Source organism: Phyllobates terribilis, unplaced genomic scaffold (assembly GCF_046119375.1).
Source record: "Phyllobates terribilis strain yellow unplaced genomic scaffold, ASM4611937v1 Scaffold_1__5_contigs__length_1240528914, whole genome shotgun sequence".
Taxonomy (NCBI): Eukaryota; Metazoa; Chordata; class Amphibia; order Anura; family Dendrobatidae; genus Phyllobates; species Phyllobates terribilis.
The window spans coordinates 490,875,821-490,895,533 of NW_027362761.1; the positions used below are offsets into that span (position 1 = coordinate 490,875,821).

General features: G+C 43.9%; 1 protein-coding gene across 5 annotated transcripts in view; it reads left to right on the plus strand.

Annotated features, from left to right (window-relative positions):
• The window catches only part of ANKDD1B (ankyrin repeat and death domain containing 1B), a 142,589-nt gene that overhangs the window by 78,466 nt on the left and 44,410 nt on the right, over positions 1–19,713 (plus strand). For all 5 annotated transcript variants that reach the window (XR_012320203.1, XM_073680089.1, XM_073680081.1 and 2 more), the window contains 3 exons: positions 5,819–5,917; positions 10,205–10,300; positions 12,698–12,890. Coding sequence is in view for 4 of the 5 variants with exons in the window: in XM_073680089.1 (XP_073536190.1) it covers positions 5,819–5,917; positions 10,205–10,300; positions 12,698–12,890 (388 nt within the window). In the remaining variant the exon portion in view is untranslated. The remainder of the gene's footprint in view (positions 1–5,818; positions 5,918–10,204; positions 10,301–12,697; positions 12,891–19,713) is intronic.

Here is a 19,713-nt window from a genome sequence, read left to right on the forward strand (position 1 = left end):
AGTACTTGTTGCAATATAGTGTCATTTTTAATTTTAGAGGTCTTCTTCAGCGGGATAAAGATTGCAAGCAAAAGTCACCTCTCCTGATATATCTTTTTTTTTGTAATAATTCTGCTTTCTCTGTGACTTAGCATTCCTTATTCCTCGGCTATAACTCCTAGAAATATAAGATAAACTCAACTGGGTGTTCTCATTTTCCTTATCAATAGGCTGTGTCCCTTCATAATCTGAAAATAGCTGCACTGGTTGGACAGTGTCAGACTGTGTAAGTGACGTGCCCCCTGGGCCTGTGTTGTGCAGGGGAACCCGGAATCGGACCTGTTGTAGAATGCTGGGGGTTGTAGTCACCGTGTGGCAGTGACCCGGTCCGTGCCCAGGGTGGTCAAACCAGTGGCAGTCTTAATGTATAGCAAATGTCCGACTACGCCACCCGTGGATTGCGGTCAGTGGGGACCGCCGCCGCGCTGCAGACCGCTGAGGCTGATGTTGTTTGCGCAGCTGAGTATGGGATAACTCCCCACGGGAGAAGTATTGCCTCAGGGCAGCTCATGTGACAGATGATGGGAGTGATGGTGTGAGCGTCCCAGTGCTAATGGTGCTGGTGCGGCGAGGAACCACAGAGACGTGCGGTTGCAGTTTTCAATGCTTTACTCACAGTTGTTGTTCATGTCAATGCTGCAGGCGATGATTGCCCGAGCCGTGCTGCGTCCACCAGGCAAGGGACTCGGTCAACTCCCAGGTAATTCCAGAGTGTGGTTCAGAGCTCTCTTCTCTACCTTTCTCTGGCCGTCCCCACCAGTGACCCACCTTTGTCCAGCTTCCTCGGGCCTTCTGTTGGCGAAACCTCTCCCGGTTTCCCTGACCCTATACGGTATGCCTTTCTGGTGGATGTAGTGAGGGGTCGCACCAAGATGTGGTAACAACCTCCGGTCTTTGGCTGAGGAATCTGTTGCCTCCACCAATTTGGGTTCCGGTACCCTTTTCTGCCAACCCTTCACCCTGTATCTCCTCTGGGCATATGGGGTTCCTTCGGTCCTCGTGTCTCTGGGCCTTTCTCTGTGTTCCTTGCTTCCTTTCTCCTCTGTTCCAGTTCCTTTCTTACTTTCCTTTCCATTCCTTCTCCTCTCTCTTTCTGCTGTTTCTGGCCTCCACTCCAGGCCTGCCTCTGGAGCTGGGCCCAGACTGAGCCACAGCTCCCTGTCAGCCCTCTCTGGCTGAGCTCCTGTCTTCTTCTCCTCCTCTCTGAACTGGCTGGACTGAACTCACTCCTAAGATGGTGCCCACCTTATATACCTCCTTCTAACACCCGAGCCCAGGTGACTAGCAACCAATGGGCTCCTACCTATGCCCAGAGACCCACCCCTATCTGCTCCTACACCACTGGGTATTCCACCCCCCCGCCCCACTCCAGCCAGGGACAGATGCTGTCGTGCCTGCACTTCTGTCTAGTGGGAGCACCGTTGAGCTGTCCCTCGGAAATGGGGTGTGTGTGGTGCATGCAGCCTACCGAGTCCTGGTCCACACTCCATCCTTACCCGGGAGTGGAATACCACACCTCTGGTTTGAGGTGCAATACCCCTGTAGCAGCCGAGCCCTCGGGATGCTACATAAGTCTAAGGCTGTGTGCACACGATGTGTTTTTAATGCGTTTCCGTGGCGTTTCTGCAGCTGCGGAAACGCCGCGGAAACGCATTAAAAATGCATGGTAGAAGGGCAGCAATGTTCCCCAATGGAAATCCGCATGTGCTGTGCCCATGATGCGGATTTTTCCGCAGCGTAAACGCTGTGATCAAAAATCCACAGTATGTCCATTAATTTTGCGGAAACGCTGCTTTTTCGCCGCCATTGAATTGCATTAGAACGCATGGAATCCGCATCACTGTATATGTAGATGCGCATTCCATGCGTTCTAATGTGTGGATGGTACCCGGGTCTGGATGAGAGGACTCTCATCCAGACCCAGGTACCATTAAAAAAAAAAGAATAAAATAAAAAATATATATATACTTACCTTCCGGCGTCCCGCGCTGCGTCCTCCTGGCTTCCCGGGCACTTCGCGGTTGAATGCAGGACCTACGCTGACGTCAGGTCCTTCAGTCTTACACTGCCGGCAGCCGGGACGGAGGGAAGCAGGACACCGGGGGCCATCGGAGGGTAAGGATATATTTATTTTTTTATTTTTTGACATTCACACACTATATAAATCCATGCTGGTTGCATGGACTTATATAGTGTGAAGTTGACAAGCACTTTCCAAGTGATGCTAAAATCGCTTGGGAAGCGCTTGTCAACCCGCATGCGGAAATGAAAGTGAAGACCGCTTCACATCCGCATGTCCTTGGCAGGAAAATGCATGTACAATCCGCATGCGTTTTTTCCTGCCAGGGAGATGCAGAAACGCTCAGGAAAAAATCCTGAGCATTTCTGCATCGTGTGCACATACCCTAAGGGGTAAAATCTTTCCTTGTGGAGAGTGACATGCCCGACATGCCAGTGTAAGGAAACTTAGGCTGCGTGTCCACAGTCAGGAATAAAAGCGTTTTGGACACAGCGTATATTTTCTACGTCCAAAAGCTGCGTTGTACAGTACAAGCACAGTGGATGGGATTAATTGAAATCTCATGCCCATTGTGCTTCTTTTTAACACTGCGTAAACTTACCTGCGGTGCGGGTTTCCAAGCCGCAGCATGTCAATTTCTTTTGCAGGAACGCTCAGTCTTCTGTGTGGAATTGCCCTATAGACTTATTTTTTATTCATTTATTTATTGTATTTATTTTACTTCGTTATATAGCGTCATTATTTCCATAGCGCTTCACAGACATTATGGGCGCTGTCCCCATTGAGGCTCACAATCTAAATTCCCTATCAGTATGTCTTTGGAGTGTGGGAGGATACCGGAGTACCCGGAGGCAACCCACGCAAACACTGGGAAAACCTATAAACTCCTTGCATACTTGCATTAGTTGCGGTAAATGTACAGTTAAAAAAACCACATACGTTCTAAAGTGCGTTTTTGCAACATAAACACACCCAAAAAGTGCAGCTAAACATTAATAAATAAATAATTTTTAAAAATGACGTGGGATCCCCCCTATTTTAGATAACCAAACCAGGTAAAGCAGACAGCTGCGGGCTGATATTGTCAGACTGGGAAGGTCCCTGGTTATTGGGCCCATCTAAACCCCAAAATACAAGCCTGCAGCCACCCCAGAATTGGCGCATCACATTCTTCTCTTCCCGACTCCCTGGTGCGGTGACAATTGGGGTAATAATTGGGGTGGGTGACAACTGTGATTTGTCAAGAATCACAGCTCCCATTGAGCCCTGGGGTTAGTAATGGAGAGGTGTCTATGAGACACACCCATTACTAACTCAGTAATAATTAAAAATAAAAACACACACACAGAAAAAACAACAACTTTATTTGACAAAAACATTCACACAGAATAAAACCTTCATTTTAATAAAGACTCCCCCCACACTATTCATCGTTCTCCAATTTATTTTAAAATAATGTTCCCACGAAGCTCCTCCGACGTAATCCATGATCCTCAATGTCTCCAGCATCTCTGAATAGCAGTAAAGTGCAGCTATTCACAGGCACTGGGTAGTGAGAACAACTCTCATCAGAGCCGCTACCTAAATGCTTCTCTAAACGAGAGCCAGCAGCTCTGCTAAGAGTTGTCGTCACTACACAGTGCCTGTGAATGGCAGTACTTTACTGCTATTCAGAGACGCTGGAGACATCAAAGAACATTTGTTTTAATAAATTGGAAAATAAGGGATAGTGTGGGGAGTCTTTATTACTATAAACTGTTTTTGTCTGTCTTTTTTTAAAATTTTTGTACTTACTGGGTTAGTAATGGAGGCGTCTGATGGACTCCTCTCCATTACTAACTTTTGTGGTTTATGCCAGCTGACATCAACCCCAAAAAATATTACCCCGATTGCCACCGCACCAGGGCAATATGAAAGAGCCGGACAATGCGCCAAAACTGGTGCATCTAATGTGATGCGCCAATTCTGGGGCAACTTTGGGCTGGTATTTTTAGGCTGGGAAGCGGCCAATATCCATGGACCTTCCCAGCCTGATAATATCAGCCGTCTGCTTTACCTGTGCTGGTTATCAAAAATAGGGGGGAAGACCTCATGTCATTTTTTAAAATTATTTATTAGGTTAATACAAGTACATTAAACTACACACAAGACACTAATAATATATCTCACGGATATCTATCTATCTATCTATCTATCTATCTATCTATCTATCTATCTATCTATCTATCTATCTATCTATCCCATATCTAACTACCCCATATCTTTATCTGTGCACATAGAGACAAAAATGCATTTAGCAAAAATGCATACAAAAACGCAAAGAAAAATGCAAATGAACTGATGTGCGGGATTCATGCAAAAATTCAGCTATGTGAAAGGCTTAACAAACACTGATCATGGGAACTTACCCTTATAGGTCATGCAATACTCTTCTAGGAAATTACATATGCAAATTGCCTCTTCAGGGAGGAAGAGGACTTGAACTCTAGTGCCTCCTATTGCAAGTAGCAATCCTAGAAATCAGTATCGACCCTATAACAAGCCTTGCCTTCATCCTTACTCATATGGCAAGGCTCGTTAAAGGGTCAATATTGACTTTTAGGATTTCTGCTTCCAATAGGTGGCACTAGTGTTCAAGTCCTCTTCCTCTCTGAAGAGGCAATTTGCAGATTGTGCTTGGACACACCTGAACTAGTGACATTTAGCTGTCAATTATTTTTTTTTCTAGTGGGAGTAACAGGAGAATAGTGCGGCACAGAGTTCTAAGAAAGGATGCTCTAGAATTAGGGGTAATACAAATTTGATACAACTTTAATACTAAGACGTGTCAAGAGATGTGACAGGTCCTCATAAAGCGATTTACAGTTTGCCATAAGTGGCTCAACCTTCTAATTTATTTGTTATAACAACTGTTCTAAGTAATGCAACAACCATCAGCTCGCTGCACCATGCAAACAATGCTGCCACAGCTCAGCCTGAACAAAGCTCCTCCAACAATAGTTTTTGCCAATTTGGAGATCTAGGATTAATAGTAGTGTGAGAGAACAAAGAGTAAATTTGTTTCACAGAAACAGTTCTGTGCAGCCAGTGCTATACAGAGCACAACATCTTCAGTGGTGAGTTCAAGTCTTACAAGATTTTGAGTTTAGAATCTTGTAATAAGGTCAATTTATTAGTAGATCTCCCCTTTTAAGAAAGAAGCCTTCATCAATTATTGAACACTATAGAAAACCTAGAGAGATAAGCTAACTTGGGAAGGGTATATCAAATCATTATATACACAATATATAATTTCTAGAATAGTATGAATATAAAATAAAAATAGTTGCCCTATGATGAGATTGATAGTATTTAGATTATTATAGGTAGCAATTACTTATCATAGATATGATAGATGGCACCCCGGGGTACCATCTAAAGATATTAGGCAAATATTAGGAACATAAAACTTAGACAGCAAGCACATATTCCCCCGACATGTTTCACTGCATACGTGGCTTCATCAGGGAATGGGACAATGGCATGAATAGAAAAATGTCAGAATGTTAGAAATATTTATTTTTAGCAATATGAATTAAATGTTAAGTTTTATAACCTGCTAGTGAAGGCTTTGCCCTTTTAGGTTATTTGATTCACTGATTCTAATTGTTTCAGCAGTGGCACACATAAGAAACCCTCCATGCCTTTCTCCAGTAATGATCGTCTTGTTTAGATGAAGTTCTCTTTTAAATTATATCATTCTGTTTCTGTTAAATATAGAGGCAACAGACTCCTTTGTATTTGGCTTCTGAACTTAAGAACATTGATTTGGTGGAAAAGCTTCTTACTGCTGGCTGTGATTTCAGGATTGCAGATAAGGTAATGGTCAGTGGGCTGATTTGTTACATATATCTTACTTTTAGGCTTTATTCACACATGAGTATTTTTGATCAGTATTTTACCAGTATTTCTATGCCACAACCAAGAGTGTCTCCGAAATACGGAACAGGAGTTAATCTTTTGATTAAAGTTTCTCTCTGTAAATTCCACTGATGCTTTTGGAATACAAACACTGATGAACAAAATACTGAGGTGTGAATGAGCCCTTAGACAATACAAACTTGAATAGACTGTTTTAAAACCACCAAATTTATCAAAGTTATTGATGCTGTTTGATAAATTTGGCACATCTATAAATTCTTCAGTCTAAAGCCCCCTTACACATCAGACTAATGTCAGCCGAACCCAGGGCCGGCTCCAGGTTTTTGTGGGCCCCGGGCGAAAGAGTCTCTGTGGACCCCTTTAACACATACCACGCTTCATGATGCAAAGATACAGCAGTGAAATATATATATAGTACAAGGCCAAAGATTTCACTTCTTACATTACATGACCGATATATATTGTAAATTCCACAACAGCTCAGAAACCGGTGAATCGCTCCATACAGAATAATGGCCCCCATAAAATGCTCTATACAGGATACTGGCCCCCATATTATGCTCTGTACAGGATACTGGCCCCCTTATTATGCTCCATACAGAATACTGGCCCCCAAATAATGCTCCATGCAGGATACTGACCCCCATATTACGCTCTGTACAGAACACTGGCCCCCTTATAATGCTCCATACGGAATACTGACCCCCAAATAATTCTCCATGCAGGATACTGGCCCCCATATTATGCTCTGTACAGGATACTGGCCCCCTTATAATGCTCCATACAGAATACTGGCCCCAAAATAATGCTCCATGCAGGATACTGGCCCCCAAATAATGCTCCATGCAGGATACTGGCCCCCATATTACGCTCTGTACAGGATCCTGGCCCCCTTATAATGCTCCATACAGAATACTGGCCCCCAAATAATGCTCCATGCAGGATATTGACCCCCATATTCCGCTCTGTACAGAACACTGGCCCCCTTATAATGCTCCATACAGAATACTGGCCCCCAAATAATTCTCCATGCAGGATACTGGCCCCCATATTATGCTCTGCACAGGATACTGGCCCCCTTATAATGCTCCATACAGAATACTGGCCCCCAAATAATTCTCCATGCAGGATACTGGCCCCCATATTATGCTCTGCACAGGATACTGGCCCCCTTATAATGCTCCATACAGAATACTGGCCCCCAAATAATTCTCCATGCAGGATACTGGCCCCCATATTATGCTCTGCACAGGATACTGGCCCCCTTATAATGCTCCATACAGAATACTGGCCCCAAAATAATGCCCCATGCAGGCTGTTCCCCTCACATAATGCCCCATGCAGTCTGTTCTCCCACATAATGCCCCATGCAGGCTGTTGCCCCCACATAACGCGCCATACAGGCTGTTCCCCCCACATAATGCCCCATGCAGGCTGTTCCCCCCACACAATGCCCCATGCAGGATGTCACCTCTCCCTTCCATTATAATGCCCCATGCAGGATGTCACCCCCTTATAATGCCCCATGCAGGATGTCACCCCCCTTATAATGCCCCATGCAGGATGTCACCCCCCTAATAATGCCCCATGCAGGATGTCACCCCCCTTATAATGCCCCATGCAGGATGTCACCCCCCTTATAATGTCCCATGCAGGCTGTTCCCCCCACATAATGCCCCATGCAGGATGTCACCCCCCTTATAATGCCCCATGCAGGCTTTTCCCCCCACATAATGCCCCATGCAGGATGTCACCCCCCTTATAATGCCCCATGCAGGATGTCTTGCCTTATTTAATGCCCCATGCAGGATGTCACCCCTCATATAATGCCCCATGCAGGATGTCACCCCTCATATAATGTCCCATGCAGGATGTCACCTCTCCCCCTATATAATGCCCCATGCAGGATGTCACCCCCTCTTATAATGCCCCATGCAGGATGTCACCTCTCCCCCCCATATAATGCCCCATGCAGGATGTCACCTCTCCCTCCCCCATATAATGCCCCATGCAGGATGCCACCTGTCCCCCCCCCATATAATGCCCCATGCAGGATGTCACCCCCTCTTATAATGCCCCATGCAGGATATCACCTCTCCCCCCCATATAATGCCCCATGCAGGATGTCACCTCTCCCTCCCCCATATAATGCCCCATGCAGGATGTCACCTCCCCCCCCCATATAATGCCCCATGCAGGATGTCACCCCCTCTTATAATGCCCCATGCAGGATATCACCTCTCCCCCCCATATAATGCCCCATGCAGGATGTCACCCCCTCTTATAATATCCCATGCAGGATGTCACCCCCTCTTATAATACCCCATGCAGGATGTCGCCCCTCATATAATGCACCATGCAGGATGTCGCCCCTCATATAATGCCCCATGCAGGATGTCACACACCCCCCTCCCTTATAATGCCCCATGCAGGATGTCATCTCTCCCCCCCTTATAATGCCCTATGCCTCTATATATTAAAAAACAAAAAAACAAATACTCACCTCACTTCTCACCTGCTGCCGATGCTCCAGACACCTCACCCGCGCCGGCATCTTCCCGCTCTGCACTGTGACGGCTCAGGAGAGAGCGCGGTGTAAAGACATCACCGCGCCCTCTGACCTGAGACGTCAGTGTGCAGCAGCCGCGGAAGATACCGGACCTGCTGCGGAGGCACGGGGAGAGGTAAGTATTGTAGTATTGTGCCGGGGCCCTGAGCAAGCAGGGGGGAGCGGGCGCTGGCATCGCACCGCTCACGGGTCTCATAGCGCGCAGGGGACCCCGACAGTGAGTGGGCCCCTCCGCCTGCTCAGGGCCACGGCACTTGCCCGGGTGCGCCGGGTGCTGACGCCGGCCCTGGCCGAACCCATTGATGTCGATGGACTCGGGCGATAGTCTAATCCCCTACAGATGATATTGGGGCAGTCAAGGATCTTGCAAGTTTGATTTTGGATTACCGATCCTTTTGTTTTCTAAGAGATAAGCTGCCGCCAGAGGAGTCTGTCAGTGACTCTATCATAGAGAACGTAGAAGCGCTCGCAGAGCAAGCGCTCCTGTGTATAGGAGAGTTAGGCGTAATAGCTGCCAGGTGAACCATCAATCGGCCAACAGCAACCTAAAGTATATGGGTGGCTTAAATTTTCACTATCTAAGCCTCTAGTTGGCACAGTTTGGTCCAATAAGTTGCACCAAATTTTGGCTCAATTTCGATTATAATTTGGCTACGTCCTCTTTATAGTCAAAATACAACCTTTTTAATAGGCCACACACCTATTTGACTGTGTCCAAAAATGTGTCTGAAACATATAGAAAATGTGGTGCAAGGCAGGTAAGACAGTTTTTTTTATTGCAAATTAAGCCAGAATTCTGGTACATGTAACAAGATAATAATTGAAATTCAAAGCAATGAGAGTGGTTTAGGCCCCTTACTATTCATTAGGACTTTCTCCAAATACTATCCAGGTAATGCTGATAGCCACTCAAAAAATACCAGCACAAATTAATGTTACCATATTCCAAGCCAAAATAATGCCACATGACTCTAAAATAATGCAGCCATACTATTCCCAGGTACTCTTGTACTGTGCCTAAAACATATTGTGCCCAAATAACGCATACATAGTTTACCACCATACAGTGCCCAGAATACCAATTATTCACTCTGAGTAGTTTTTCATCAGTCAATTACTCAGTCATGAGAAGGAACTTCCCACAAAAACATTCTATGACAGGTTGCTTCTGCAAAAAATAGTCTATGTAGTGCCGCTCATTAGAGATGAGCGAACCCAATCTTAAAAGTTTGATGTTCTTTCCGGTGCAATGTTCGGAGTTCCGGGAGAGAGAGAGAGAGAGATACTTTTCACAGCACTTTGCATATTCCATGTCATTGAAGTGAAGTCACTTGAGTTATCCCAATTTAGAAAGTAAAAGCCTGTCATATCAGGAGTGCCAAGTGGCGGAATATTGGCTGCTCCAAGTACAGCACCTATTCGGCGGCAACCATCTATGTGGCACCAAAGCAGCGTTTACATATAAATATTTCTACAGTAGAGGATGCGATGGGTGGCTGAGGCTGGGGGGATAGTTACTTCGCTCAGTCAACACATTGCTCCTTCATGGCAACTAACTTGGGTATATTTTTCCCGGAAAGGTAGACACATAACTACGGCATTATAATTTTTTCCTACTATTATATTTTTGCTAAATATTATAACTGGGTTTGCAGCAAAACAAAACAGCACTTGATACAGCGGCAAGAAGCAATCACACGCTCATCGTGGATATGATCATCAAAGCTGAAAGATATTACACGTGGATGGAGGTAAGATATAGTGAGATCTAGTACAGTAGCCATAATGAAGTATGTTGTGAATGATAGTGAAATCACCCAAAATGTTAGCACAATGTTATAGTATCATTATGGAGTATAGAAATTCAGGAAATCTGAGTCACCAAACAGCAGGTTCTTGATAAAACAACTCGTTCCTTATTCCATGTCAATTAAAAAAAACATCACAGAAGACACAGCTGGGAACTTTTTGTCCAAAATTGGCCTTTTTCAAGCCCCAAAAAATTCATACAGCAATTCTTTTTTTAATTGACAGGGAATAAAGAACAATTTTTTTTTTATATCAGGAACCTGCTGTTTGGTGCCTTGGCTTTCCTGAATTTCTATGCGTTTTTTTTCTCTGCAACTATTATTCTGCAATCATTTACAGGACCATTTACAGTGTTCTATGCTACAGAACGGTAATGCATCTGCAAAAATCAGATGGCATATGGATGGTCCATATGCCGTCCGTTTTTTCTCTTGCACCCATTGACTTGCATTGGCGAGTCTCACCCGACATACAGTTGTGCTCAAAAGTTTATATACCCCGGCAGAATTCTTCCTTTCTTGGCATGGTTTCAGAGAATATGAATGATAACAAAAAAACCTTTTTCTCCACTCATTGTTATTGGTTGGGTGAAGCCATTTAGTGTCAAACTTCTGTGTTTTCTCTTTTTAAATCTTAATGACAACCAAAAACATCCAAATGACCCTGATCAAAAGTTCACATACCCTGGTGATTTTGGACTGATAACATGCACAGAATTTGACACAAATGGGTTTGAATGGCTACTAAAGGTAACATCCTCACCTGCGACCTGTTTGCTTGTAATCAGTGTGTGTGCATAAAAGCTAAGTGAGTTTCTGGGATCCAGACACTCTTGCATCTTTCATCCAGCCACTGATGTTTCTGGATTGTGAGTCATGGGGAAAGCAAAAGAATTGTCAACGGATCTAAGGGAAAAGGTAGTTGAACTGTATAACACAGAATAGGGATACAAAAAAATATCCAAGGAATTGATAATGCCAGTCAGCAGCGTTCAAACTGTAATTAACAAATGGAAAATCAGGGGCTCTGTAAAAACCAAACCACGGCCAGGTAGACCAGCAAAAATTTCGGCCACAACTGCCAGGAAAATTTTTTTGATGCAAAGAAAAACCCAGAAATATCATCAGCTGAAATTCAGGACTCTCTGAAAATTATCAGTGTGGCTGTTTCAAGATGCACAATAAAGAGGCACTTGAAGAAAAATGGGCTGCATGGTCGAGTTGCCAGAAGAAAGCCATTACTGCTCAAATGCCACAACGTATCTCGCCTACAATACGCCAAACAGCACAGAGACAAGCCTCAAAACTTCTGGAACAAGGTAATTTGGAGTGATTAGAACAAAATTGAACTTTTTGTCCACAAGCATAAACGTTACATTTGGAGTGAGGGCAACAAGGCCTATGATGAAAGGAACACCATTCCTACAGTAAAGCATGGAGGTGGATCACTGATGTTTTGGGGATGTGTGAGCTACAAAGGCACAGGAAATTTGGTAACAGTTGAAGAAAAGATGAATGCAGCACATTATCAGCAAATACTGGAAGCAAATTAGCACTCATCAGCCCGGAATCTGCGCATGGGACGTACTTGGGCATTCCAACATGACAATGATCCAAAACACAAAGCCAAGTCGACCTGTCATTGGCTACAGCAGAACAAAGTGAAGGTTCTGGAGGGGCCATCTCAGTCTCCTGACCTCAATATCATTGAGCCACTCTGGGAAGATCTCAAATGCGCAGTTCATGCTAGACAGCCCAGGAATTTACAGGAACTGGAGGCTTTTTGCCAAGAAGAATGGGCAGCTTTACCATCTGAGAAAATAAAGAACCTCATCCAGAAATGGCTTCACTCAAACAATAACCATGAGTGGAGAAAAAGTTTTTTTGTTATCATTCATATTCTCTAAAACCATGCCAAGAAAGGAAAAATTCTGCCGGGGTATGTAAACTTTTGAGCACAACTATACGCGGCAAATCACAGCATGCTGAGATTTTTTTCTCAGTCCGATTTCAGCTGAGAAAAAAAATCGCAGATGAGATGTAACCCCTTGAATAACAGTTTTTCTCGCAAATGAGTATGAGCCCTTAAAACTTCATAGGAGTTGTCATTCTCCTTTCTCAGACTCTTGCACGATAAATTTGCTTTATACGTAGTTAGAATGATTTACCGTTCACAAGTCCAAGAAAATTTGCTCGCAATTGTGATTACATTCACTTTACTCCAGAAAGAGATCTAACCAATGGAGCATCCCATGGATTTTTATTTACTGATTTTGCCATAATTTCTCAATTTTTTCTAAGTCCTGGTTGATGTCTGATTGTCTCCATTGCTTTGGTTAGAGCCTTAATGAAGAGGTTAGCCATGAGCAAACTGTGACATTCAAACAAGATCACTTGTCGAAGACCAGTCAGATCCGCTCAGCTCTCTGGAATTTAGCGTATCAACAGCTGAAGACTGATGAATGGAAGAGGTTGGCTCAGATGTGGAATTTCTCTGAACAGCAGATTAAAGCCATTGAGATGCAGTGGACAGGTACAGAATGATGATTCATTATAGTAACTGTCACTTTTTGGAATAATTCATTGTCACAACCAGTTACAGTCAAGGGCCATGTGAATAGCTCAGTAAAGTTGTAGACTTATATCTCTTTTAATTTTTGTTTTCCATTTATTAATTTCTACTCTGTTCACATCTTAGGCTACATTCACCCATCCATGTGACTCTTACCACATTTTTCTTTACCAAAACAGGTAGACTGTCTGAACTTTCTTTTAGCCACTGACTCTAAGCAATGTATCAGTTAAAAAACAGATGGAACTGTAAAGTAAAAAGTATGGGGGGCAAATCATTAAGGCATTTACATAGAAATCTAACCTAAACACTTTAAACCTATGTTCACACGTTGCGTTTTTGCTGCTGTTTTTTTAGATGTTTTAGATGCTTTTTTATGCAAATTAAAGCTGCTTTTTACAGTACCAGCAAAAGCTATGAGATTTCAGAAATCTCATGCACACACATTGGTTTTTTTTCCTGAGTGAATTGGAAAACTGCTGCTTTTTTGAAAACTACAGCATGTCACTTCTTTCAGTGCTTTTGCACAATTTTTCACCCATACTAAGCAATAAGTAAGTGCAAAAAAGCAGCAAAAAACACAGCAAAAAACTTTGGCATCAGTTTTTGCTGTGTTTTTAGTGAAAAAAAGCAGTTACAGCAGGATGTGAAACCCATTTATTTTTGTGATTTTCACAAGTTTAAAACAAAATGTCTTGGTCTCCTCACATGAGAATGGCAGTTAGGATTAGTACAATTTAATTAGTGATGTGTAAAACTAAACATTGCCTGACCAATGTGTAAAATTGAACAATGCCCAACTAACTCAACCAACCAATGTGTCAAAGTAAACAGTGTCTGCCCTACAAAATGCTCTACCAATGTCTTAGGTAAGCTATACCAGACCAATTCAACAACCCCTGCTGTTGTCACATTTGTAATTATATATTTATTCATGAACTTTTTTTGTTCAGAATAATCACTATTTTTTCAGACATAAAAATCTTTTTCCACTAAATAATTTGCCCTTTTTTCCAAAAATGTTTTATGGTTTCACATATGTCTTGCATTGGCACTCTAAGGCTATGTTTAGGGATGAGCGAACCTGATCGAGTTCGTACCGAACTTCTAGAGTCCAGTACTGGACTCCGAACACTGACTTTTAACTGTGGGTGTGGAAGTCTAATAAAGCTTGTTGGAAGGCAGCAGTGCAGCCAATCAACAAACTTTAAGGCCGTGGGCACTTCCGGCTGCATCACAGCCATATCAAGTAATGGCATTGCATTGATTGGCCAGACAGTTAAAATAAGTAAATAATAATAATAAAAAAAATATTCAGAAGGAAAACAGATAGCTGGTGGCTGGTATTTTTAGACTGAGAAAAGGCCAATATCCCTGGAGCTGCCCAGCCTATTACTATCAGCCTGTAACTGTCTTATTTAAGTTAGTTGGTTTCTAAAAATAGCGGGACCCTAAAAAAATGACGTGGGGTCCCGCTTATTTTTAATAACCAGCTAATGCAAAGCAGATAGCTGCAGGCTGATACTGATAGGCTTGTAAAGGGCCAGGTAAATAGACCCCTCCCAGCCTGATAACAACAGCCCTCAGGTGCCCCAGAAATGGCGCATCCATTAGATGTGCCAATTCTGGTGCTTAGTGTATTTTTTTCTTTTAATTTAGTGGGTTATTAATGGGGGTGTCTGATAGATGCCTCTCCATTACTAACCTCTGGACTTGATGTCAGCGGACATTACAAAGCTAACATCAACCCCATAAACTATTACCCAGCTTGCCAACGCACCTGGGCAACCGGGAAGAGCTGAGGCTAAGGGCCAGAATTGTCGCATCTAATGGATGCACCATTTCTGGGGCGGCTGTAGGCTGGTGTTATTAGTCTGGGAAGGGGCCAATATCCACAGTCCCTTCCCCAGACTATTAAGATCGGCCCGCACCTGATTTTTTAGCCTTTGCTGGTTATTAAAAATAAGGGGGACCCCACATAATTTTTTTGGGGGGGGTCCCCGTTTTTAATAACCAGTAAAGGCTAAACAGACAGCTGTGAGCTGATATTAATAGGCTGGGAACCTTTATGGTTATTGGCCCGTTCCCAGACTAATAACACTAGCCCTCAGCTGTCTGCTTTCCCTCAGCTGGTTATTAAAAATAAGAAGGATTCCACATCATTTTTTTTGGGTCCCCCCTTTTTAATAACTAGTAAAGGCTATGCAGACAGCTGTGAGCTTTTATTAATAGGCTGGAAACCTTTATGGATATTGGCCTCTTCCCAGAATAATAACACCAGCTCACAGCTGTCTCAACTGGCAAGTTGAACAAAAAAATCATGTCATGCGACTTTTGGCATGTCAAATACAGAATAAGTTACACCAGTTGCGTAATTTACTCCAGAAATGTATGTCAATCCCAGACTGGAGTACATTTCTGGCTTCAGTGCTTGGATAACCATTGTGCATAATTGGTTGTGGTTCTTCCTATCTATGGAGACATGGATGCATTTTTTGCATTTTTTGAACGTGTTCATACATCCGTGTGACACATCCTAATGCTGTTGTTTTTCTCAAACAGCACACTGGCCTACAGAGTTTCATTGAGCCATACACACATCAATTTAAAAAATGGATCCATGTCTCCAGTCCATGAGACTCAAAGCATGTCTTATTCTTACCTGTCTTGCTGATCAGACTCAGTCATTAAAGTCTATAAGTGTTATCATCTGCAACACGTACTAAGGAAAGACAGGGGAAAGCTGTCCCTACAGTAAGACTAAGCTGAATCCCTACAATGTAGCGGGCTGCCTGTTCCTAGCGAACAGACCCACCTTAGTCCTCGGCTAGTCTGAACGAAGACCTATAGCATTAAGGGAGGGGTCCCTAAAAGAACTAAGGACTGGGACACAAATGGGACACCTCCTAAACAGAGAAGTTGTTGCAGAACACAAAAAGACAAACTGACAAAAGGTACTAGAGGTCCCAGAAGGAACAACCGAACTGACAGAGAAAGGCACCGAAGCACCAGGCTAGAGAAACAGTCAAACACTGAAGTCCAGCACAGCCAGAAGGGCGGAGCTGGAATATAAAGGCAGATGGTCACAGGACCGCAAAACACAAGATGGAAAAAACAAACAGGAGGGTTCTAACAGTTCCCCCTCTTTTATGAGGATCCTCCGGATCCTCTAGGCCCGGGCCTATCCGGAAACCTCCTGTGGAAAGCTTTAACAAACCTAGGAGCAGAGACATCATCTGTCCTTACCCAGGAGTTGTCTTCGGGACCGAAACCCTTCCAGGAGACAAGATACTGTAATCTCCCTCTATGCCATCTAGAATTCAAGATACGAGAAATTTCATATTCGCCGTCTTCCACTACAGGAGGAACTGTGACAGTGGCGTCCCTATCAGATACATCAGCCTTTTCCAACAAGGAAACATGAAACACAGGATTATTCTTCCAGGAAGTAGGGACATCCAACCTAATAGCAGACGGGTTAACAACCTGAAGCACTTTTAATGGACCCACAAACTTAGGACCCAGTTTTTTAGAGGGAATCCTCAACCGCAGGTTCTTCGAGGACAACCAAACCATGTCACCCACAGTAAACAAAACCTCCTTACGTTTCCTGTCAAAATACTTCTTTGACTTCTTGTTAGCCTCTTGAAGGTTGCAACGTACATTAGTACAAACTCTCTCCAAATCACCGGAAAAATTCTCCTCCTATGGCACCGCCGACCCCAATTTGGAGAACGAACCAAAAGACGGATGTCTCCCAGTACAACAAAAAAAAGGAGAACACCCAGCAGAGGAGAATGTATGATTGTTAAGAGCAAATTCTGCGAGAGGCAGAAACTCAGACCATACCTCTTGATTGTCCGGCACAAAACAACGCAAAAACTGTTTAACATCCTGGTTCTGTCTTTCAGTCTGTCCATTAGACTCAGGATGATAACCAGACGAAAATAACAAATGGACTCCCAACCTGCCACAAAAAGCACGCCAAAAGCGAGCCACAAACTAAGGTCCTCTATCAGAAAAAATATCCATGGGAACACCATGGAGCTTGACAATCTCCTTAACAAACGCCTTAGCGAGTGTCTTGGTGCAGGGCAACTTAATGAATGGAACCAAATGACACATCTTACTTAAATGGTCCACGACCACCCAGATGACAGTAAAACCCTTGGACACAGGAAGATCAGTAATAAAATCCACTGTGAGATGCGTCCAAGGCGCACTAGGACCCTCCAGAGGGAAAAGCAACCCTGCAGCAGGAGTATGTGAAGCCTTTGACCTAGCACACACAGTACACTGACGCACCCACTTGATGACTTCCTTCTGCCATCCAGGCCACCAAAAACGACGACTGATAAGTCTCTTAGTCTCCGAAATTCCTGGATGACCTGCCAACCGAGACTCATGACACTCCATGAACAAATCTCTCTTAAAGGCTCTAGGCACGAACAACCTCCCATGGGGAGTGTTAGATGGAGCATCATCTTGAGCTTTCAGAATCCCATTCTCCAAAACGGAGTCCAATGCCGCCACCACAACTCCTTTCTGTAAAATGCTCTCCTCCTCCTCGGCACCGACCGTAGGAGAGAAGCTGCGAGATAAAGCATCGGCTTTAACATTCTTAGTACCAGCGATATAAGTAATAGAAAAATGAAACCGAGAAAAAAAAAGTGCCCATCTAGCTTGACGGGCATTCAAGCGCTTGGCAGCATCCAGATAGATCAAATTCTTATGATCTGTGAAAACCTGAATAGGAAATCTAGCGCCTTCCAAAAAACGGACGCCAATGTTCAAACGCGAGTTTAATAGCCAGCAACTCCCGATTTCCAACAACATAATTCAGTTCGGTTTCCGAAATTTTTTTTGAAAAGGAGGCACAAGGATGTACTCCACCCTTGTTCTCCTGAGACAAAACTGCTCCGACCCCCACTGATGAAGCATCGACCTCGACCAAAAAAGGCTTGGTCTCATCAGGCTGCATAAGGATAGGGGCAGAACTGAACCTCTCTTTGAGATACTCAAACGCTTCAATGGCCTCACTGGGCCGTATTCGCACCTTTCCTGGTGAGATCGGTTAGAGGTTTAACAATTACAGAAAAATTCTTAATGAATTTCCTGTAATAATTGGCAAAATCCAAAAATCTCTGTATAGATTTCAAACCAATAGGCCTAGGCCATTCCTGCACAGCCTGAACCTTCACAGGGTCCATCTCAAAGCCCTCGCTGGAGACAATGTAGCCCAAAAAACTAATTTTCTGCACAGCGAACTCACATTTCTCCAGCTTAGCAAAGAGCGAATTATCACTCAATAACGGCAAAACTTCACGTACACTCTGCCAATGGGACTCTAGATCTGGTGAGTAAATCAAAATGTCATCCAAATATACAACCACATTCTTACCAATCAAAGGTCTCAGGATGTCATTAATAAGGTTCTGAAAAAATGCAGATGCATTGGTAAGACCAAAAGGCATCACCAGATTCTCAAAATGACCTACCGGAGTGTTAAAAGCAGTTTTCCATTCATCACCCTCCTTCACTCGTAACAAATTGTATGCCTCCTGGAGATCAATTTTAGAGAACCACTTGGCCCCCACTAACTGGTTAAACAAGTCAGAAATTAACGGCAATGGGTAGGAATTGCGTACGGTAATCTTATTAATTTCACGAAAATCCAGACTTGGACGTAAACCCCCGTCCTTTTTTTTAACAAAGAAAAATCCAACTGCCACAGGCGACTTAGAAGGTCTAATGTGACCAGCAGCCAGCCTAGTCTGTATGTATTCCTCCAAGGCCTTTTTTTCAGAGATAGTCAGATTAAACAAGCGACTCTTGGGAAGAATAGCTCCAGGAACAAACTCAATGGCGCAATCATAATCCCTATGAGGAGGTAAAACTTGCGACTCCTCCTCTGAAAAAACCCTCCAAAAATCTTGGATAGGTATAGGTAATTCCCCTTTTTCCACAGCCGCAATGCGACCATTACAACATTTATCATAGCACTTTGGACTCCAAGACTTAATTACATTAGTAGACCAGTCCAGTAAAGGATTGTGCAGTTTTAACCAAGGCAATCCTAGAACAACCGGAGAGGGTAAATTATCTAAAACAACCAAGTCCAAAATTTCTTGGTGAACTCCATTGATAGTGAGGGGAAATGCTGCAACCTTGTGAGTAATACATTTCAAGGGAGTGTTATCAATTGCAATCACAGAAATAGGTGATGACAAAGGTTTGGATTTCAATTTAAGGTTTTCCAAAAACCCTTTATCAATCACATTAAGTGTTGAACTGACTCGCCCCCTGGGCCGTGGGGCACTCGGATCCGGGCAATAGGGAGCGATGGGAGTAGTAGTGGCAACCCGGTTCCGTGGCTCAGGGTGGTCAGGCCAATGGTAGTTCGTTATATTAATTATGTCCGACTACGCCACCCGTGGATTGCGGTTATTAGGAACCGCCGCTGCTTGCAGACCGCTGGGGCTGATGAGGTGTGCAGCTAGGGTAGTGTGACTCCCCACGGGAAGAGTGCGGCCCCAGGGCAGTATAGTGGATGGTGGGAGTGATGGTAGTGAGAGTCTCAGTGATGATATTGCTGGAGGAGCAAGGATCACGCAGACAACAGGTTGCAGTCCAGGGTCTTTACTTGAACAGGTAAACTGACCCACAAACAGTCCCAGCTAGGAGGGGACCTGGATGTCTGAGAGCAACGGGGAAATTGGCCCTGGTCAGGGTGAGGGTGTAGGCCTACCGTGCTTTCTACGCTCCTTCTGGCTATCTCCTCCTG